This window comes from Pan paniscus, chromosome 15, assembly GCF_029289425.2.
Source record: "Pan paniscus chromosome 15, NHGRI_mPanPan1-v2.0_pri, whole genome shotgun sequence".
Classification (NCBI taxonomy): Eukaryota; Metazoa; Chordata; class Mammalia; order Primates; family Hominidae; genus Pan; species Pan paniscus.
The window spans coordinates 72,695,159-72,715,886 of record NC_073264.2 but is presented as its reverse complement, the minus strand read 5'-3'; the positions used below and the strand labels follow the sequence as shown (position 1 = coordinate 72,715,886).

The 20,728-nt window shown below is 38.8% G+C and overlaps 1 protein-coding gene across 25 annotated transcripts in view; it reads right to left on the bottom strand.

Moving 5' to 3' along the window:
• Nucleotides 1–20,728, bottom strand: part of SIPA1L1 (signal induced proliferation associated 1 like 1) — a 419,211-nt gene that overhangs the window by 143,204 nt on the left and 255,279 nt on the right. For 20 of the 25 annotated variants that reach the window (XM_063596279.1, XM_063596274.1, XM_063596282.1 and 17 more), the window contains one exon: nucleotides 8,400–10,199. The exons of 2 other annotated variants lie outside the window; for them this stretch is intronic. In XM_063596279.1, coding sequence (XP_063452349.1) covers nucleotides 8,400–9,897 — 1,498 coding nt within the window. In that variant the 5' untranslated portion in view covers nucleotides 9,898–10,199. Of the gene's footprint in view, nucleotides 1–8,399; nucleotides 10,200–10,843; nucleotides 11,658–20,728 lie in introns of those variants that run through there. 3 more of the 25 variants (XM_055097761.2, XM_057299737.2, XM_055097756.2) reach the window with 2 other exon arrangements.

Sequence of the window (20,728 nt, the reverse complement as noted above, 5' to 3'; positions counted from 1 at the left end):
GGGTTCAGAGGGTTGCATAACCCTGGAGGACAGGCAGGAGCCTGTCAGGTAGGCAAGAGAGGAAAGGAAGAGTAACCTATTCCAGTGTATACCCTGAGGCAGGGGAAGGAAACTCAGCTCCATGCAAGAGTGGAACATGATAAAACCCTTCTAATTTTGACACACATGTGGGTTTCTATCGTGCAGCCTGATCACTGCTCCCTTACTCCACAGGGACACCTTCCTATAGAAAGGTTACACTACTTCTCCTATGTAAGAAGAGATCAGCTGGGGAGCTGCAGGGGAACCCAAGCCATTTACAATAAGCCACCTCAGCCTTTATTCATAAATGTGATAAAGATCACTGGACAACTAACAGCATGAAGAAGAAAAAACAAGAAAAATAAGAAAAGTAAAACATACAAACAGGAAGATACAGGTTATTCAAGAAAAAGAACTTAGAAAAAAATCTTAATTAATACCAATAGAGAAATGGGAGGGGAGGTTATATAAGAAAAAACGATTATGAAAGATAACTATAAGGCGGGCACAGTGGCTCACGTCCATAATCTCAGCTCTTTGGGAGGCTGAGGTGGGAGGATTGCTTGAGCCCAGGAGTTTGAGACCAGCCTGGGTGACATGGTGACACCACATCTCTACAAACAAACAAACAAAATCTAAAAAAATTAGCCAGGCGTGATGATGCACGCTTGTGATCCCAGCTGTTGAGGAGGCTGAGATGGGAGGATCCCTTGAGCCCAGGACTTTGAGGCTGCAGTGAGCCATAATCATGCCACTGCACTCCAGCCTGTGACAGGGGAAGACCCTGTCTAAAAACAAAAAAAAATGAGTTATTGGGGGATTAAAAATATGACTGCTAAAAATAAAATTCACTGAAAGGACTGATAGAACGTACAGAGCTACATAGCAACTGCTTGTCATAAGATGAAATTGATGAGTACAGAACAAAAATAAAAAGAAATTGAAATTACAAAAGAGAAAAAAAGGGAAGATAAGTCCAGGGGTTCACCACCCATCAAAACAGAGTTCCAACAAAGGAAGCAAAGAGATTGTAGAAGACTTTTTAAAAAACCTCTGTTTAATAGCTTCCCATTCATCTTAACTGCACTAATTGGAGGCTATAAATACCATGAAGGCAGAGGTGTATCTCTATTTGTTCTCCTCCAGACACTGTATCTGGCACAAAATAGATGCTAAATATTATTTGAATGACTGAACAAATGGACAAATGAGTGAATAAATGTGCAGTTATTTTAATTTTTAAAACTACTTTTAAAAAATGAAGGTACTCTTGACAATAGTAAATTGGATAATGCATTTTTGTATGTTGGTGCAACACTCTGATTTCCCTTCTAGAAAGAACCTGCAACCAGTTCGGTCACAAGAAATAGGATTAGTTAAAAGTCTCTGGATGCAGTGCCTTCAAATCTACTACAATTTTTGAGCTGGGCCACACTCCTCCTGGGCAGCCCCTAGTCAATAGCTGAGCATGCTGGGGTAACAGGACCTGGCTATTACTCCCCAACAAGGAGTAATGCTCTAGTAATGCTTCTCTAATGCTCATTTTTGACCCTTTGCATTGACTGACACTTTGTCAGATCTGCATCACGGTCTGAGGCTCTCCCTGCCTAATCTTCCTTTGTCTCCTCTTTCCTTTGAAGGACTGAAGCCTTTCTCTGCGAAATTATCTTTCACAGACCTAAGTTACTCTCATCCAAGCCCCTAACCACTTGCAGTCCTGTATAGTCTCAGCATCTGCCTCTCAGATGACCCACATGTTTGTTACATGATTGAATAAAGGACTATCTGGCAAAGACAAGAGGTTAGATTTTGAGCAGGGTAGACTATAAAGGGACTAAGAAACCTAGAATTTGGGTAAGAAGCATGAGGCCCTGAAGTTACATAAAGAATTGGGAATGGGACAGAAGGAACAGAAGTTACCTGCAATTTGAAGGTAGACTAGAGATCGTAGGTTGAACACAATGAAGATAAAGGAGGCATCAAAGAAGCTTTAGTTTACAGAAGGAGAGCAATGATGAGGAGGGGAAAAAATGGTGAACTCCAAATCTCTCTGCACATGGGTTACAGATGCCAATGAGATAGCCATCTGGGTAGAGGCAGATTAACAGCTGGTGAGAAATGCAGCCGGAACTAAGGAGAAAGCCTGGGGACAAAGGCGTTTTATTTGGATATAAATGTAGGCTAATCATCTTTTTCCAAAAAGAATTGAGGTCATTAATGATACAGGATATATATAAATCATGCTAATGAAACAGAATAGGAAAATAAAAGATGAAAGTGGAAGCAGATGTGTTAATAATCAAAGTTGTATAGTTGAGCATCAAATTTGGTTCTGGGAGTTGAAGTAAAACTAGACATACAGTGAAACAAAACACACACACAAAATACCTATCATCAGAAAGGCAGGCATTTGGTAGCTACCGGTTTCAACTTCTGGCATCAAATTCTAAAATAAATTTTTCACGTGAACTTTCTAAAGGGGCTGATGAATGACACAATGAAAATGTCTTCATCACCAGCTTTACTGCAAAACAAACTCTGTTTTTATATGACTGGCTCTTAAAAAGATGACCTTTAATAAAGTCAAGTGTTGAACTAGTGTGGTCTTTGATGGCCTATCTTGATTTTAAAATAAAACACATGTAGGAGCAGTTGAAGCCCACGCCCTTTTAAGCAGCTTCCAAAAACCTCTGGCTTGAGAGGCTCAGGCACTGTGAAAGCCTTCCAGATCAGGGTGCAGCTGAGCCACGCTTGCAGCTGAGCCACGCTGGGACTTCGAGATCACAGTGAAGAGAGGACCTCTGCTTTCCAAGGAGCAAACACACAAAACCACAATACCTACTAGCTTTCTTGCTTCTGGAAGCCCTGAGCAGATAAAAGGACAGCAGCAAAACACACTCCTAGCTTAGCTTCTCAGGAAGGCATTTAGTGCCTCAAATCTCCCTGTGAGGGAATACATAGAGAGCTACCTTCGAATGAATTACCTAGATTATATATAAATAGAGCGTTTAAAAATGAAACTACATTGAAAAATACTTCAATAAAAAAATGAAAGGCAAGGGCATTAAAACAATTATTATATATGTATAAAAACTTTCACCATTCAATTCATTTTGGCAGAAAATAACTGCTAAATTCAACAGCGTAGAACACAACATGGTTCAGCAGAACAGACTCATTGACCTTGGAGTTTACCATTTATCTGAAATCTAAAACTGTCCACATCAAAAAACTAGAAGTAGAATAATTATATTTAAAGAACACTGAACTGTAAGGCATTCTATGGTACTTTTCTCAAGCCTAATATTTACATAGCAGAAGGATTTTTTAAAAAGCAAAAAAAACTGAATAAACAAAATAAGCACACATTTTTAGAAATATATTTAGCTAATCATATTCCCTGATGTTCTATATGCACTAAAAAAATCCACTAAAATTTATAACAGCTATTTAATGATGCTTATTTGACAGACTGGAACTTGAAAAACAGCTCTTGATAGCAAAATTGAGAGTATATGAGAGTGCTAAAGCTGTAACTTTAGTACAAATCAAGATAAGTGTGGTATTCTAAAGAAACTATGTTAAAGATGGCTGATTACAAGAGGGTGAGAGGTAAAGACAGAAAACAGCAACTGAAATGTGCTTTGTCTCCTCAATCACTGTTCAACCTGATTTGTATGTGTTTTGGAATGGAGGAGGAGGAGGAAGGTGAACAGTAAGAACAATCAAATCTGGTGGCTTACAGTTATCCAAAGAATATTTAGGTGCATAAACATTAGTCGTCCCTCTTTTAAGGAATGGGAAAATACTCTTAGATGCGCTTCAGACCAGATACTGTGTTTCTCCTGGGCAGTGTGCAGTAGAGGGAGTCCCTTTCCTATCACAGCATCTTCAGTAACTTGACTTTGAGAGTAACACTCCACCTACCATGAAGACAAGCCTATCAACACTGTTGATCAGTGGAGCAACAAATGCCACTGCCAAGAGCCCATGGGCTCCTCTGTCTTCATTAATGCATTCCTCTGTATAGGATTCAAGGAGAACACACTTCATAGACAATTATACACTCGGTGCAAAATTGAAGAAGTCCTGTGGGGCCACAGAAACCAAGATGAGTAATGGCTTGGAAAGGGTCTCCTCCTCAACAAGCTATGCAGGATATAGGCAACATTATAATTATTCTATAACTTAGTATTTTCCACTTATAAATTTCCTTAGTACTCTGATCATGGTGACTATCTAAATGAAAACACAAGGCCAGGCACGGTGGCTCACGCTTGTAATACCACACTTTGGGAGGCCAAGGCAGGCAGATCACTTGAGGCCAGGAGTTTGAGACCAGCCTTGCCAACGTGGTGAAACCCCATCTCTACTAAAAATACAAAAATTAGCTTGGCACAGTGCTGCACACCTGTAATCCCAGCTACCTGGGAGGCTGAGGCACGAGAATCGCTTGAATCCAGGAGGCAAAGATTGCAGTGAGCTGAGATTGTGCCACTGCACTCCAGCGTAGGCGACAGAGTGAGACTCTGTCTCAAAAAATAAATAAATAAATAAATAAGTAACACAAAACACATACATACTCAAAGGAAGATAAGTAATTCAGGTTAATCTGAATGCAGCCCTACTGCCTAGTCTGTGCCTCCGTAAGGAGGATGTGGCTATCACTTGGACTTCTATCACCAGTAAAGATCCACCTTAATGTCCAATGGGCATTAAGTGAGGAACTCAATAAAGTACAAAGAAGTAACACGATGAATGTTAGCTATATTATTACTGTCATTTAATCCTGGTTCTCAATATAAACATACACTCACTAGCAAAATGGCAAAGAGAAGTGGGCATGAGAAAGGACTGGAAAGAAAAGCATCAATGGCATGTTGCTTATTTTACTAAATACAAACAATGGGATTCCTCTATTGATCCAGAATTTTTCCAGCAATGGACCTGGCTTCTATGTTGGACTAAAATATCCTCTGAAGTCTCAATTTGTAAAATAATGTTTATAAAAACAACGTAATAATAAAGTGATTATAGCTTCATCAGCCAAATATGATTTTTACATATAATATCAGCTGTATAGCATACTTTAGTAAAGTACTCCCCCTCCACCCCCTCCCCACCTGAGACTTAGCCACAGTGAAGTCAGGAATGCATTAGGCAGCCAAATGGAAACTACCCGGTGATAAGCGGCTGAGTGACAGCCAGGTCAGCACTGCCGCACCTTGGTGCTAGAGGATAAATTACATCTGACACTGATGTACTCCTTCAACAAGAAGACTTGCTTTAAGGTTCTGATTAGGAAAAATGAGTTAGTCTGCTAATTTCAGTGAATCAAAGTTGTCTATTATAAGACAGAGTTGTTTGTTTAGATATGTTTTATACTATATAAAAGTATAAACAACAATTTTTAAAATGTACAGTTTATACTTTACAGAGCTGAATTTCTGCTCCAAATTTTGTTATCCAGAGCCACTATTTGTGGTATATTATCATACTGTAACAAATTGCCTGTCTGACTTGAAAATTCTAAGTTGTGTGGCCCAAGAAAAGCTCTTACAGTAAGCACTCTGTGTAACTGACTTCCACTGAACAACTTCCTGGATTAACCACTGCTCATAATTTCCCTGCAAACCATGCTGACGAATACCCAATGGCACTAGCAGTCTAGTGGGTGATCCCTAGGTGCCATACATACTTTCTGTTCCTGCCAGCTGGACCTCATGCTGACAAAGAGTGGGCTGTTTATACCAATTGACTTGCTATTTTAATTATGAAATTTAATCATGAAAGCTGATGAAATATGAGTACAAAAGATAAACGTTGTTCCTATTAAAAACTAAGGCTTTATACAAACTTAATAAAGGCAAGTCATTAAAAAGAAAGCTGTTGGATTAAATGTGGGCAGGACAGCTATGAAAAAATGAGAAAAAATTTATGAAATCTAAGATTTTGTACTCAGATTATGTTGTTAGTCTCTATGTTTTTATTCTTATGGTTTAGCCTATTAACACAATTAAGAATTTAAAAGAGTAGAATCATTGTCAAAGAAAAGCCCTTGGCCTCACAAGAGTTTGGCAAACATATTCTTATATGTGTTAATGATAATAAAACAGTTTGAATGTATACTTTTTAACAATTCCCTGCTTGAGTTGATATTTTCAATTCACTAGTTCCAATTATGCTGGGTAAAAGGGTATTTTCCGTGCTTCAAGTTAGTAACTACTGGATTAGTGGCTATTAGATTTATGAGGTTATTATGAACAAACAGGATTAATCTGGAATCTAGGCATTCACATTTTTATTCCAGACTTTTGAAAGATAAAATACTTTAAGATTCTCCATCTCTTTAACCTAGCAGAGATCAGAGAACAGTGATTAAGAACATGACTCTGTTCAGACAGCCTGGCTCCAACATTTACTAGCTCCATGACAGCCTATCACTTAAGCTCCAGTTTTCTCAACTGGAAAATAAGGTTAACAATAGTACCTACCTTCCTGGGCATCAAGAGATTGAAATGAGAAAATGTGGCATAGCAAATGCCTAGTACAGTGCCTGGTACACAGTAAGTACCCAAAATGTTCATTATTATAATATTATTATACTGCCTAATAGGAAAAAAGTACCCATTATTACATAAATTAGATTATAACTAATATGTTTCAGTGTCAGTTTTGGGTGGAGGCCATTTTGCCTCCACCTATCGACAGCTCAGACACACCTGCAGAAAATTTGCACAGGTACAGTAAAGCAGGGGTTCTCAGCTAGGGGTTAGTTTACCTCCTAAGAGACATTTGGCAATGCCTGAAGACATTTTAGGCTGTCACAACTAGAGGGAGGAGGAAAACCTACTGGCATTAATAGTGTGGAAGCCAGGGATGCTGCTAAGCATCCTACATCCTACAATACACAGGACAGCCCCCTACTCCACCCTACCCCAACAAAGAATCATCTCACCCCCAAATGCCAAGTTGGCAAGAATGAGAAACCTTGTACCTTAAAGGACAGTGTAACAGAGATGTAATTTCTAAAATATAAACTTCAGAAAATTATTCAGAGAAGATAAATGTTTAAAAATGACATCAGGGTATGCAATACAATATTGATTCCAAGACCCACGCTATAGATATGTAGGAATGAGACATGGATGTTTAGTCACGAGACAAGATTGTTTCCGTCAACAAGCCTTCTGGAATGGGACCTATCATGTAGTAATATTAAGATATGCTTTATTCTAAAGCAATTGTTATAAAGCTATGAGTACTATATTTGAAACTAAACTTCACTCATAATTTTAAATACCATTCAATAATTTTAAATAATTTTAAATACCATTCAAACCCCCAAACAGTGGAAATCAAAACACTGCGAGAATAGTTTGCAGACAGGGAGCGTCTCGCCACAGGCCTCTTCACTTGGCTACAGAGATGACCGATGTAGCTAATGGAACACAGAGGTATGTCCTTCGTGGGTAAGCATCCTGTTTCCTCGTTTGTCTACCTGGATGACTTAAACTCATTCCTTAATTAACGCTGCTCATAAAGCTTGTAAGGGTTCACTTATATTACTTACTTTTCGGTAAATCACAATGGTCTTTCTTAAAAGTATGAGATAAAACTGTGTATAATCTCAAATATATATGTGTATATATATGTGTGTATATATGTGTGCATATATGTGTGTGTGTACATATATATATATATATATATATATATTTTTTTTTTTTACTCTCCCACTCAAAGAAAAGATTAGAAAGGAAGTGGCCCTTATGTCAAAGGTACTTCTCTCTTCAGTGCCTTTTCTACTCAAAGACCTAGATTTGATTCTTGGCACTGAGACTTATTGGCTCTGTGACTTTTGTCAAATAATGTAATTTGTTTTCACAATACTTCCTGTAAATGGACAGGAATATATTATAATTACCACCTACTGATGACAACATTGAAGCAGCAAAGAAATGATTCCTGTACTTACTGTGGAAGTGATAAAAAATGAAAGTAGCATTAAAACTGTTTTGCAATCCTTAAACAACAGCTATATTTCAAATATTTTCAACTTGGTATATTTATCCCTAAAGGTGACACAGCAAATCTACTGTACAACAAAGACTATAATTTCAATCGCTAAGTCAAAGGGGCTTTTTATTTGTAAAAGTACTATTTAACATACAAGACATTTATATATCTGAAAGGAGAAAGTAACTCAAAAAATGCAAAAAGAAATAAATTGAGCAAATGGTTATTTAGCTATTTTACCATCAAGAAAGATAAGACATGCAAACCTTATGTCACATTGTTAATAAATATCTTAATATACAGTACTTTTCTTCAGAAAGTACTGCAAAAGAAAATGTAAGAAATAAAGGATCTCTACTTACCCTTCTGGTAGAAAAATTTTCTATAATAGTATGCACCCAGATCTACGTGTTCCACGATGTATCTTTTCACTCTATCTAGGTGCAACACCAAGTTCTCCTTGGGCACTTCAAGTACTGCCACTCCTGCATTTGTGCAATGGGAACTAAGGGTAGACTCAAAGGAGGCACTTTCACATCCACTAAAGGAGCCAGAATTTGATTTCGAAAGGCTGATTTTCCTCTCCCCTTCTCCACCTATCTCATTCCGAAAATATGGACAGCTCATTACAAGCTCATTGCTTTTATCATCTCCCTGGTCCATGCTGAGGCTTCCTTTGGAATTCAGGTCCTCTGTGCTGCCCATTGGGGAGCTAAAACTGGCTGAATGAGACAGAGGTCCAGAGACCAAGGATGCCACAGCAGCTGCGGAAGCTCCAGTGGTGGTGTTTCTCCTCTTAATAACATTGTGCCTGTTCATAATTGCCTCATTCAAATCAAATAATATACTCTGGACATCATAGTGGGCAAAGCACTTTGGACATGTCCAGGGCCTGACAGAGTCTTCCGATCGGTTATCTTCAAGATCTGATGACTTCCCAAGTTCTTCACCTTTGGCATTGCGCAATTTACGAAAAATAGATGAGTCTCCAGTTTCAGATTTTGAACGTCGCTTGAGTGGTTTTTCCCTTTCCTTAAAAAGCCTGAGGTTCTCTCTCTGTGAGATAGGCCCGTCTATTACATCCAAAGAGAAACCAGAACCCTTGCCACCACCAGTAATGAGAAAGTCACTGAGCTTGGTTGGAGTTGGACCTCGATCAGATTTGTCATCTTTGTAGCCCTTTAACAAATCAAAAAAGCTTTCTCCGGATGTTCCCTGTTTATCAATTGAAGATGTGCTGCCATATTCCCTGTGCAGTGATGGTCCAGTCTTGTATGTAGGTGAGATACATTCATCAAAGCTATCCACATCAAGTTCACTTATGGTGATATCACTGTTGCTTCGCTGGCGTATTCTGCGAAGAGCTTTTCTGGGGGAGCTGGGGTAGGCTTCAGGCATGAGAAATCTGGAGTCCATGTTCTCCGACGGTCTTGTCTTGTTTTTCAGCGTGTTCTGTATGCTTTTCAGCATGGCTGAGTCATTGGAATTGAGGCTAACAGAACTTCCCTGACTCACAGGACTGCTTTTGGAGGACAGGCTATCAAGGCAACTTGAGGTTTCTATTTCCTGGCTTGAACGGCTAGATTCTTTTATGTTTTCCTTTCTTGGGGGCCAATCTGCAATCCTTGCCCTTACCCCCATTTTTGGGACTCCGGGGGTTGAGGTTATATGGTGAGAACCTTCACTTCGGGGGGGTCCTACAGGAGCCATAACTGATGATCCTAAGCTGCCATTTTGGGACCGGAAGCGCCGCATGTAGAAATCATCAGTGTGGACTTTGGGGGTGCCGTCTGTGCCAACAACAGAGGCCCTGTCAGTGGCAAGAGGCCTTTCTGTCTGTGACCGTTTCAAGCTGGTCATGATGTAAAAGCAAGTAGACTTAAATCCCTGCAGCAAGGACCATCATATCTGTGTTTTAAATGTGCACTTCCCTTTTGGAGAATGGCTTCCAGAAAATACAAGAGTTGCATGAGATCTTAATCTTTTTCATTTAAAAGGTTAAATGATGCTTTATTTGTAAAGCACTGAAAAATTGGAACTTCTAAACGTTATAATCCACAACAGTTTCTTTGCTTCACTTTAACAGAGGGCTTTCTTTCAGAAAAAACTGAATGGAACTTGTACTACTGAGATTCTGTGGTTGCCATAATCCCATGCTTTCTCTAAAAGAGAAAAGGATAATTTGAATTAGCAGATAAATACATCTAAAAACAAACATGCAACTGTCAAAACCAGACACATGAAGATAAAAGACTCAATAATGGATTAGGATTCACAGTTCCACAATCCGTATTTTTAGTAAAGCAGGTTTGAAAGAAAGGAAGAAAGTAAAAACCATTTGATAAAATCCATAATTTATATTCTAAAAAAAAAAGACTATTAAGACTTCATCTTAATTGAACTGTTTCATAAAATGGGGGGCAGGGGGAGGGGTACATCTTGTTCTGGATATCATGGCTCCTACCCAAAGTACAGACTTTTGCTCCAATGACCTCTAAAAATGTAGAACATCATGAGCTACTGTGATGACCAGAAGTTTGAGATGTAACCAAGTGAATAAGATAATTAGAGCAACAGAGTTTTTTGACAAAAGTAAAAACTGAAAAATGACTTTACTGAATATGCTGCAACAATCACTTTTTAACTCCTCTATTCCAAAATCAATACATGTTTTTTGTTTCCTTACAAAGGCTTAACATAGTTGGCAAAAACAAATACAGCAGGAAAAAAATAAATAAAAAGGGTTTTCCAGGAGCCATTATATCCATTAGCACTCTTTTGTATTTTCCTCTACTTTATTACTTACCGAGACGAGGATATTGCAGAATGAATCCAGCATTCACCACCACCTCTTCCCAAGCTCTCCTTAGTTTCTTGTACTCTTAAAAGCTAGAAGTATCTCACTAATGAACAAAATGCCTGCATTTCCTCATGCAGTACAACCTACTCCACCCCATCAGTGCTAATTTATGAAGACGGCAGAAACAAAACACAGCTCTGAGTGGCCCTCTCCATATCCCCAACAGATTACAGAGAACTGTTAGCATCCTTCCAGGTGACGGGCATGGAAACAAACTTCCTCATGAGCACGTCAGGCAGAAGGCAGGAGACACAGATTCTGAGTACAAAATTCTGCATGGTTGCGTACATTCTGAAAAGAAAGGCAGAGGCTCCTTTTCCAAGACTCCACAAATTACACAAGAGGTGGCCTTTAAATTCTTGCCAAATACATGTTTGGAAAGATGCTGCTGAACCAGCACTGAGCTGACAGGGCGGCATTGTCTACAAATCACGGCTCTGACACCGGAGGACGACCTGCACTTGCTGCACTCTCCACTCAATGGTAACAAGCACTTACTTCCACGATAATTAAGCATCTCCCTAGTCGGCTTCCTGCCTCCAAGGCAGGCGCTTTCATTTCTCTTGCAGCACACAGCATCATTTTAGAAGACTCGCTGCTATTTAAAGGCTGGAACATGTAGGGGTGTTTCAAAAAAAAAAAAAAAATGCATGCTGCCTGCAGAATGCAGGGTGAGGCGAGCTCCGGCTGGGCTCGTGCTGGCTGAGTCTGTGGAGCCATTCAGATAAATGCCAATTGTTTTCACTAGCACTCCTCTTCACCATCTTTTGTAAAAGGGATAATAGTTTTGCACTGCTACCTAATTAAACCTGGCTTTTGAACTTTCTAGATACTTCTACTGTCAGACTGCTATTATTCCCTTTACATTCCAGAACTTTACATGTTCCTCTTTCAATGATAACCCTTCAAGTGACAAAACATGCTAACTGTTGCTTCCGAGGATATCAAAGGACAGCATATATGGCCATAGCAAAGGTTCAAGAAGTGATTCTCATAAAATGGAAGGAAAATTGATCAACTGAACCAAAATGCAAACACCTGTTCAACATCTCCCAAAAAGCTGATTATTTCAATGAATACTCTACATAGCATAAATAATACTTCTAAAGTAGATTTTATAAAAATTAGATGCTTTCAACATTTCTCACAACCTCACAGAAATCCAAATAAATCATCTTTCATTCCCCAAACATTCATTCTCTAAAAGGACAACACACCAATCCCACCATGATAAAAACTCTTGCCACATTTCATGTGCCTTAGAAAATACTTTACTGCAGAGCTGTCTTTCCCAGGATATGTGAAGTTATTTCCATTAGAGGAGGAAACTAAAAGCTGGCAGTAAAATACAAGAAATAAAACTGACTTGGAAATGCTCAGTCTCCACCATCAGTATTTCTCTTCCAAACCATCTCATATACTTCCAATATTTTTAATGAGTTTATAAAATCTTATTTTTAAATATAAAAATTTCTTACCAATTCAAAAGAAATTTCAAGACTCCCATTACATTATATAACAACGACTCAATGTTTTCTTTTCATTTCAAGATATAAATAAGCACATGGGAGAGAGAGAAGCCACATTTTAATGGCTTGTAAAAACTGATGAGGTTCGAGATGGGCAATTATGTTAAATAACAGATTTTTTTTTCAGTCATAAGGACCTTCCTTTTCTATGTATTTTTTTTCTCCCTCTCATTTTCCATCTCCCTCCCTCCCTCCCTCCCTTTTCTCATTCTTATTTATAGCATCAAACCCCTTTGGGGTACAATATAAACTTTGGGCACTGACTAGCATATATGGAAATATACATGCTTTGCACTTATTAAACTACCAGTCAAAAATAATGCTGTCTATCGATGTGTATCATATGATGACAGATCAATAATACCTTCACATCTATTCCTTAGGGTTGACTGAAACAGCAAACCTATGTTGACAATGATTAGCAACTCTCTTAAATATCAGCAAACCTGCCTAAGTACCAATATGGTAAAAAGCAATAGAATTAAACAGAAGAGCAATACGAATTCACAGCATGTCACCTCCATCTGTTGAAAGAGCAGGCTATATAAAAATTTTCCTTATTACATGTTTAATTTTACAGCTCTAGATACTATCTAAGTCTATGGTAGATCCAGGTAGCTAGAATACTAATTCCATCTAGAGGGCCCATAGTTTAGTTCAATGAGTTCAATTCAACTAGTTGAAAGTCTTTTCATCACTCAAGATCTCTCACAACCTAACCCACCATTCTTCCAGAAGAAATGCTTCCTCCTCTCATCCACATCACCCCCTATGTTTCTGTAGTGTCTTCAGAGCATGGCCAATACATCCACCAGTCCCTCCTTCAAGGAAAGCTCCAGGTGTAGCAGGGAGACACAGACAAGTAAGAAGATGACGGGGGATGCATGGGTCATGCCTCCTTCCTATACACTTTCCATTTTGATTGTAAGCTCTTTAATAACAGAGCTTACAATCTCCTGCTGGGACTAATTGTACCACAGTAGGTCAGCCATTTAGAATATCAAGTCCCTGAGAATGCTGAAAGCAGAACCTCTTATGGGATCTCTTGATTGCCAAAAATCCCTTGTCATTCTGGCTCTGTGAAGCATCTGTACTCCTGAACCCATCCTCCATCCTGAACCTCTCTTTTCTGGATCTCTGTGATAACCATGTGCTTCTTCATTTTCTCTTGCCTCTTTTTGCCCACTACTCAGTCTTTAGTTGGGGTCCATTGAAAAGGTGGTGTCTATGGTTTATCTCTCTTGCCATTTTTCATATTTCTGGAAAGGGGTATAAAAGGTATTTCTATCAGGATGCATGTGAGCACTGAGTGTATTAGGATGAGACAGAAGCATGGGTCCACTGGAGTAATAATATCACTGTGGAAAGCAGAGGGTTGATTGGGCTGGCTCACATTTGTCTGTGCAGCTGAACAAAGGCAGAATAATTAAGTTACTGGCTGGAAATCTGCATGGCAACCAGTACTCTGTCTGTTGATACTGTAGGTGCCTGCAGCTTTAAATATCATCTCTATGCTGTTACCTCCAAATCTCTGGTCATGATCTTCTCCACTAAACTTCAGATAAAATAGAGGTAGGTGCTCATTTGACATCTTCTTTATTTACCTATTTTACAATGAAATAACCAACAAGCAGAATAATGAAAAAAAATTTTTTTCAAGAAATGATTAAGTGGTAAGGAAGGGAGCACATTCTATTCCTAATTCAAGGAATAGAATGAAAGAAACAACATCGTGCCAAGGGCATAAAGAGCAGTTTAAAGGTTACAAGAAGAAGATGTGGGAAGGGGGTGGGGTTGGGGGAACACTACAGTTCCTGTTGTGAAAGAATTACAGTGCAATATGGTAGGGTCACCAGAAAGATGTAGCGTTCCTCATAAAATACTTCCACATTCCAAAATGAGATCTTCTCAGATTCTTTAACTGGTACAGCCTAAAATACAACGCCAGCTCTCAATGTTTCAGGGCAGTAGAAGGAACTGTGCTGATGAATAACTATTCAAATGCCCCAATAATTCAGAGATATATACTTCAGAAGTATTTATGAAAATTTCCAGGCCCAGCACAGTGGCTTGTGCCTGTAATCCCAGCACTTTAGAAGGCCAAGGCAGGCAGATGGCTTGAGCCCAAGAATTTGAGACCAGCCTAGGTAACATGGTAATACCCAGGCTCTTAAACAAACAACAACAAAAAAATAGAAATAGTTTTTGAACTTGTATACACAGACTTAGAATGCCTGTAAATATTCTTACTTTGGAATGTAATAGAACACTATTTAAAAACAGAAATATAACTTCACAGTACTTGAATATTAGATGAGCTAAGATAATCAAATAAGGCAAACTATTTTCTTTACATCCCTTCTTGGCTTTCCTGAATTCCACTCACATTACATAAAAGTTGCATCTCAGACAGAAGGGATGGCTCACTCTTTCAAGTTAGCCTGAAACACATCTTAGTGCAATGTCATGGATAATTTAAGATTTATGAATCAGCGTAAAACTTTTTAGAATGGAATTTCTACCTCCTTTCATTTCTGTATTCTCCCTTCAACAAAAAGCAGGAAGAGTTGAGAAAAACAGTTGATAAATCTAGTTCCTGCTCTCCTAAAAAGAGACAACACTGATGGAAACAAAGTCGAGTCAAAAAAACTTTTGGTAAAATTAACAAAGTGAATAGAAAAGTTATAGATACAAAACATGTAACATGATAAAGCTGTATTTGAATTTAGAGATAAGAAAGCAACTTAAAATGTGCCTGTTTGGACACAGGAAGGATCAAAAAGGAAAATCACATTTCCCTCCCACTCACCCTCGTAGCTAAAAAAGTTCAGTGAAGAAAGTTATGCTTCTAAGGTTTTGTTAAGCTTGAATATAGTTTGTATAGCTGAAGGTGAAGGAAAGAACACAAAAGTTTGGCAGAAAGCTTGAGGGCAGAAGAATGATAAAGAATGCGGGAACAAGTTACGTGGTGGAATAATAATATTATTATTATTACTATTTGAGACAGGGTCTTGCTCTGTCACCCAGGCTGGTGTTCGGTTGTATGATCATGGCTCACTGCAGCCTTGAACTCCCAGGCTCAAGTGATCCTCCCACCTTGGCCTCTTGAGTAGCTAGGACTACAAGCATGCCTCACCATGCTTGGTTAATTTTTAAAATTTTTTGTAGAAACAGGGTATTGCTATGTTGCCCAGGCTGATCTTTAACTCCTGGGTTCAAGGGATCCTACCAAAGTGCTGAGATTACAGGAGTAAGCCAGTGCACCCAACCCATGGTGGAATAATTGGTAAGTAGTAAATTGATTCAACAGCTGGCAAAATGAAGGAGAACAGAAGTACATGTCAATGTTTATCTCTTACATTTAAATATGACTAATCTCATGCAATAAGCACATAATAAAATACCAAAGACCTAAGTTGGGACAGCTTAAAGTAGGAAGGGCAAAAGGAGTAAAAGATAGTAAGTAGAAAGGTAAAAGTGAAACAGAATTATTAGAGGAAAATAGTGTTTGAGGTGTGATAAGTTATAATAACACTTTAAAGGAAAACAAACCAAAAGCTCACTAACTCATTGGGGGCATTGAGGGTTTCCATGCCTGCCATCAGGATAGCAAGAGACCAGATGAGACCGAAGAAGTAAATGAGTGTTTTTATCATAATAATTGTATGATAAAATACAACTGTCATACATTTAAAATACATTAAAAAAACTTATTCACCCAATACTGTAAATTGAACAACTGATTATCAAATCAAATCTGGTATTAAATAACTTATTACCAAATATATCTGGGGAAAGAGGAATGTGAGAAATAGATGCCCCAGGACAACCAGTAAGTATCCAGCACACGAGGTAAGTGCTTGTCCATTTTCCCAAACTATGCTCAAATTCAAGAAACCCACAAAAAAGCATTCTATAATTAAATAAGGCAGTAATACACTGTATATATCACCTTGCTTAGGACATCGTGATATATGTTGGTCTATTAAAGCCTCCAAGAAATCTGCAGCCACAGTGGCTCATGCCTGTAATCCCAACACTTTGGGAGGCTAAGGTGGGAGGGTTTCTTAAGCCCAGGAGTTTGAGACCAGCCTGGGTAACATAGTGAGTTCCCATTATTTTTATTAAAAAGCAGAAAACACCACCACTACCACCACTAATTTTATTAAACTAAGAAATTTCTTAACTGATTTGACCATGGACTCACTTAAAAAAAAAATCAAACATTTTATATCATGCATCCTATTGAACATAACTGGGGACAAACAGGCCCATATTTCAGAAGAATACAGGATAAAAAACTGAAGATACATTACAAATTTTGATATGTTATAGATAGATAGATAGGCAGGCAGGCAGGCAGACAGATTAAAAGGGCAAAGTTAGTTCACCAAAGGACTGACAATGTTTGTCTTTTGATTATGAGTAATTTCTGTTTTTTTATTTATATTTTTTATTTTCTGAAATGAACATGTGTCACCTTCATAATCAGAAACAAAACTTATGAGAAAAAAAGCCATCTTTCTGTTGCTAAAAATATAAAATATGATCTGGGAATGCAGTATGATGACCACACGTTTAAATACTAATTCTAAGATACTATACTTTGTTAAACCTCCAGCCATTCAAATCACCAAAAAAAGTAAAAATCCAAGAGATGTCAGGTCCTTCCTGTAAGATGTTCTTGTGCTAAATCCCCTAATTAAAATGAAATCAAAGAAGGCTGTATAAAGTAGAGAGTACTAAAGATTATAAGATTAGCAGTATTTATAGGATTTGAATAATTATTTCACATAGATGATTAACACAATTGCTTATATTTCCTCATTTACAGATGCTTTCCTTATATTTCATATTGACATAAAAGTTCCCTTGTGCCCAGCAGCCTTCACCTTGTCCCCTCCCAAGACTGTAGTGACCTAGGAAAATCAGATGAGGGTACCTACGCAGAGCACAGGTTGCCATCATTAGTTCCCCTTTCCTGGGAAGCATCTACTTTCCTACGTATATTCTGTCCTTTTCACAGTCCTCCTTCTGCAGGATTGAGGCTAAATCTGAAGAATGTCTCTATGTGGACTCACACCAACACCCTGGAGAGCTTTACTAAAGTGCTAGGTGGTATCAGTGGCTCAAGGAATCGCATACTGGGGAAGAAGAACCTGGTAGTACTGATTTTCTTCTTTGAGGGCAGAAGAGAAAGCGATGAAGTCAGATTTACATTAGATAAGCCATGAAAATTGCCTTTGATCCACATATAATGAACTCTGTAAAAAACGCAGCAGAGAATCTGCATCTCTAAGACAAATTTTCAGGCTGCTAACATTGGCGATCTGAGACAGTCACTGTCAGTGACACAGGGCGCCATCTCTACCCTCAAGTCTCTATTATCTAACTGGAAAAAGAAGACAAGTATGTAGGAAACGGGAGGGGGCTCAGCAGGAAGGAACACCACAAATGGCTTTATTAAGGATAGTGCAGTTTTCTTATTTGAATATTTATGTTCCAAAAAGAATTTAAGAAACTGCACTTGAAAAAACACGTTTAAATTTAGCTTAGGAAAAAAGTAGAAAGGAGCATAAGAACAATGGGTGAACATAATATCCAAACTATTATTAATCATGATTGATATCAACAGTAAGCATATTTCCCTTAGCAGATTTTGAAATACCACCCAAGAACCTAGAACGTAAAAGAAAAAAATTAAAATTACTCCACATTGCCTTAGCATGTCCTTAAATACAGACTGCATATGGTTCCTCTGTCTGTCTGACTGTACCGTTATCTCTGAGCATAACCTCTCTCCCTCAAGGGATCTAAGACAGCAGGACTCTGTCACCCATTTCGTTTCCTCACACATGCTCATTCCTCTCCTTCAGTCCTCACCAGCACCCCAGGAGTACAGCTGACCCTTGAACAACACAGGTTTGAACAGGGAAGGCCACTTATCTGTAGATTTTTTTTCAATAAATACACTAAAAAATATTTTGGAGAATTGTGACAATTTGAAAAAACTACATAGCCTAGAAATATAGAAAAAAAAATCAGTAAAAAGTAAGGAATGTCATGAATGCAGAAAATACATGTAAGATATTAGTCTATTTTATCATTTACTACCATAGAAAATACATAAATCTACTTAAGGAGCTAAAATGTATCACAACTTATGCACAGAAAGATCATAAACGGTGCGGTCTACAGCTGAGAGAAATGTAAACAAATGTAAAGATGTAATATTCAATCATAACTGCATACAATTAATTGTAATACATACTGTACTCCTAAAATAATTTCATAGCCATATCCTGCTGCTATTGCGGTGAGCTCAAGTATTACAATTCTCTGATTAAAAACTAATCCTCTCCAGGTGAGCAGTTCCTCTCTCTGACAAACTTCATGTGAGAGTAAAAAAGTGACCACTCGTGGTTCTGGTGTATTTTTCACGCTTAGTAAAATACGTTAACCCCAAATAACACCATGGGACCCATATGAAGTGCCACTAGTGATGCTAAAAGTGCTCCCAAGAAGCAAAGTCAGGATTTTATAAGAAAGAGTTGGATTGTTTGATCTGTACCATGGACTGAAGTCTGCAGCTGCAGTTGCCTGCCACGTCAGACAGATGAAGTAAATTTACAGTACTGACAAATACAGTAAAGTACTGCAAATGTATCTTCCTGATGATTTTCTTAATAACATTTTCTCTTCATTAGTTTACTTACTGTAAGAACACACTATATAATACATGTAACATACAAGCTATGTGTTCATTCACTGTTCATGTTATCAGTAAGGCTCCTGGTAAACAGTAGGCTATTAGTCAAGTTCTGGGGGAATCAAAAGTTAAATATTCAACTGCATTCAGGGTGGGAGTTGTGGTGCCACAATCGCTGCATTATTCAAGGGTTAACTGTATCTCCATTTTACGAATGAAGAAAGAGCATAGAGAGGTAAAGGAGTGGTCAGGCCAGGTGCAGCGGCTCACAACTGTAATCCCAGCACTTTGGGAGGCTGAGGAGGGAGGATCACTTGAGCTCAGGAGTCTGAGACCAGCAAGGACTCAAACAAAGTAAGACCTCAAACAAAGCAAGACCTTGTCTCTACTAAAAAATAAAAAATAAAAAGTCCGGGAGCAGTGGCTCACGCCTGTAATCCCAGCACTTTGGGAGGCCAAGGTGGGCAGATCATGAGGTCAGGAGTTCAAGATCAGCCTGGCCCACATGGTGAAACCCCGTCTCTACTAAAACTACAAAAATTAGCCAGGCATGATAGCGTGTGCCTGTAATCCGAGCTACCTGGGAGGCTGAGGTAGGAGAACTGGTTGAATCCGGGCGGCAGAGGCTGCAGTGAGGCGAGATCGCACCACTGCACTCCAGCCTGGGTGCTAGAGCAAGACTCCGTATCGGAGAAATAAAAAATAAAAAATAAAAAAAATTAGCCAGGCGTGGTGGTGTGTGCCTGTGGTCCCAGTTATTCAGGAGGCTGAGGTGGGAGGGCTGCTTGAGCTCAGAGGTTTGAGGCTGGAATTAGCTGCCATCGGACCACTGCACTCCAGCTTGGGTGACAGAGCAAGACCGTTTCAAAAAAAAAAAGGCATGCCCAACAAGTCATAAAGTTAAGCAAACTGTGTATAACACAAAGTGCAGCTGGGCGCAATGGCTCACACCTGTAATCCCAGCACTTTGGGAGGCCAAGGCAGGCGGATCACCTGAGATCAGGAGTTCAAGACCAGCCTGGCCAACATGGTGAAACCCCACCTCTACTAAAAGAATACAAAAATTAGCTGGGTGTGGTGCTATGTGCCTGTAATCCCAGCTACTTGGGAGGTTGAAGCAGGAGAATCATTTGGACATGGGAGGCGGAGGTTGCAGTAAGCTGAGATTGCACCACTGAACTCCAGCCTGGGCAATGGAGTGAGATTTGTCTCCAAAAAAAAAAAAAATAAGTGCTCACTATATAGCAGGCTCTCTCTCAATACTGGGCTAGTGGTTACAAAATTTATGGTAGAAAAACTACTTTGAAAATATAAAAGAAAAAAAGGCTCCCTTATAGCCTGTGTACCACTTCTGCAGTCCAGCGCAGGCATGAATTTCTATATCCTGTGGATATGGATACAGTGAGAGAAAAAGTATTTATTGATAATTAACTTTAACTTTTTAAAAATGCTATGGTAGTCATGTCACTTTGAGAACCTTCAGTGGCTCCTCAACTGCCATGCCATTATTTTCTTCTTTTTTTTTTTTGCTCTGTCGCCCAGGCTGGAGTGCAATGGCACGATCTCGGCTCACTGCAACCTCTGCCTCCCAGG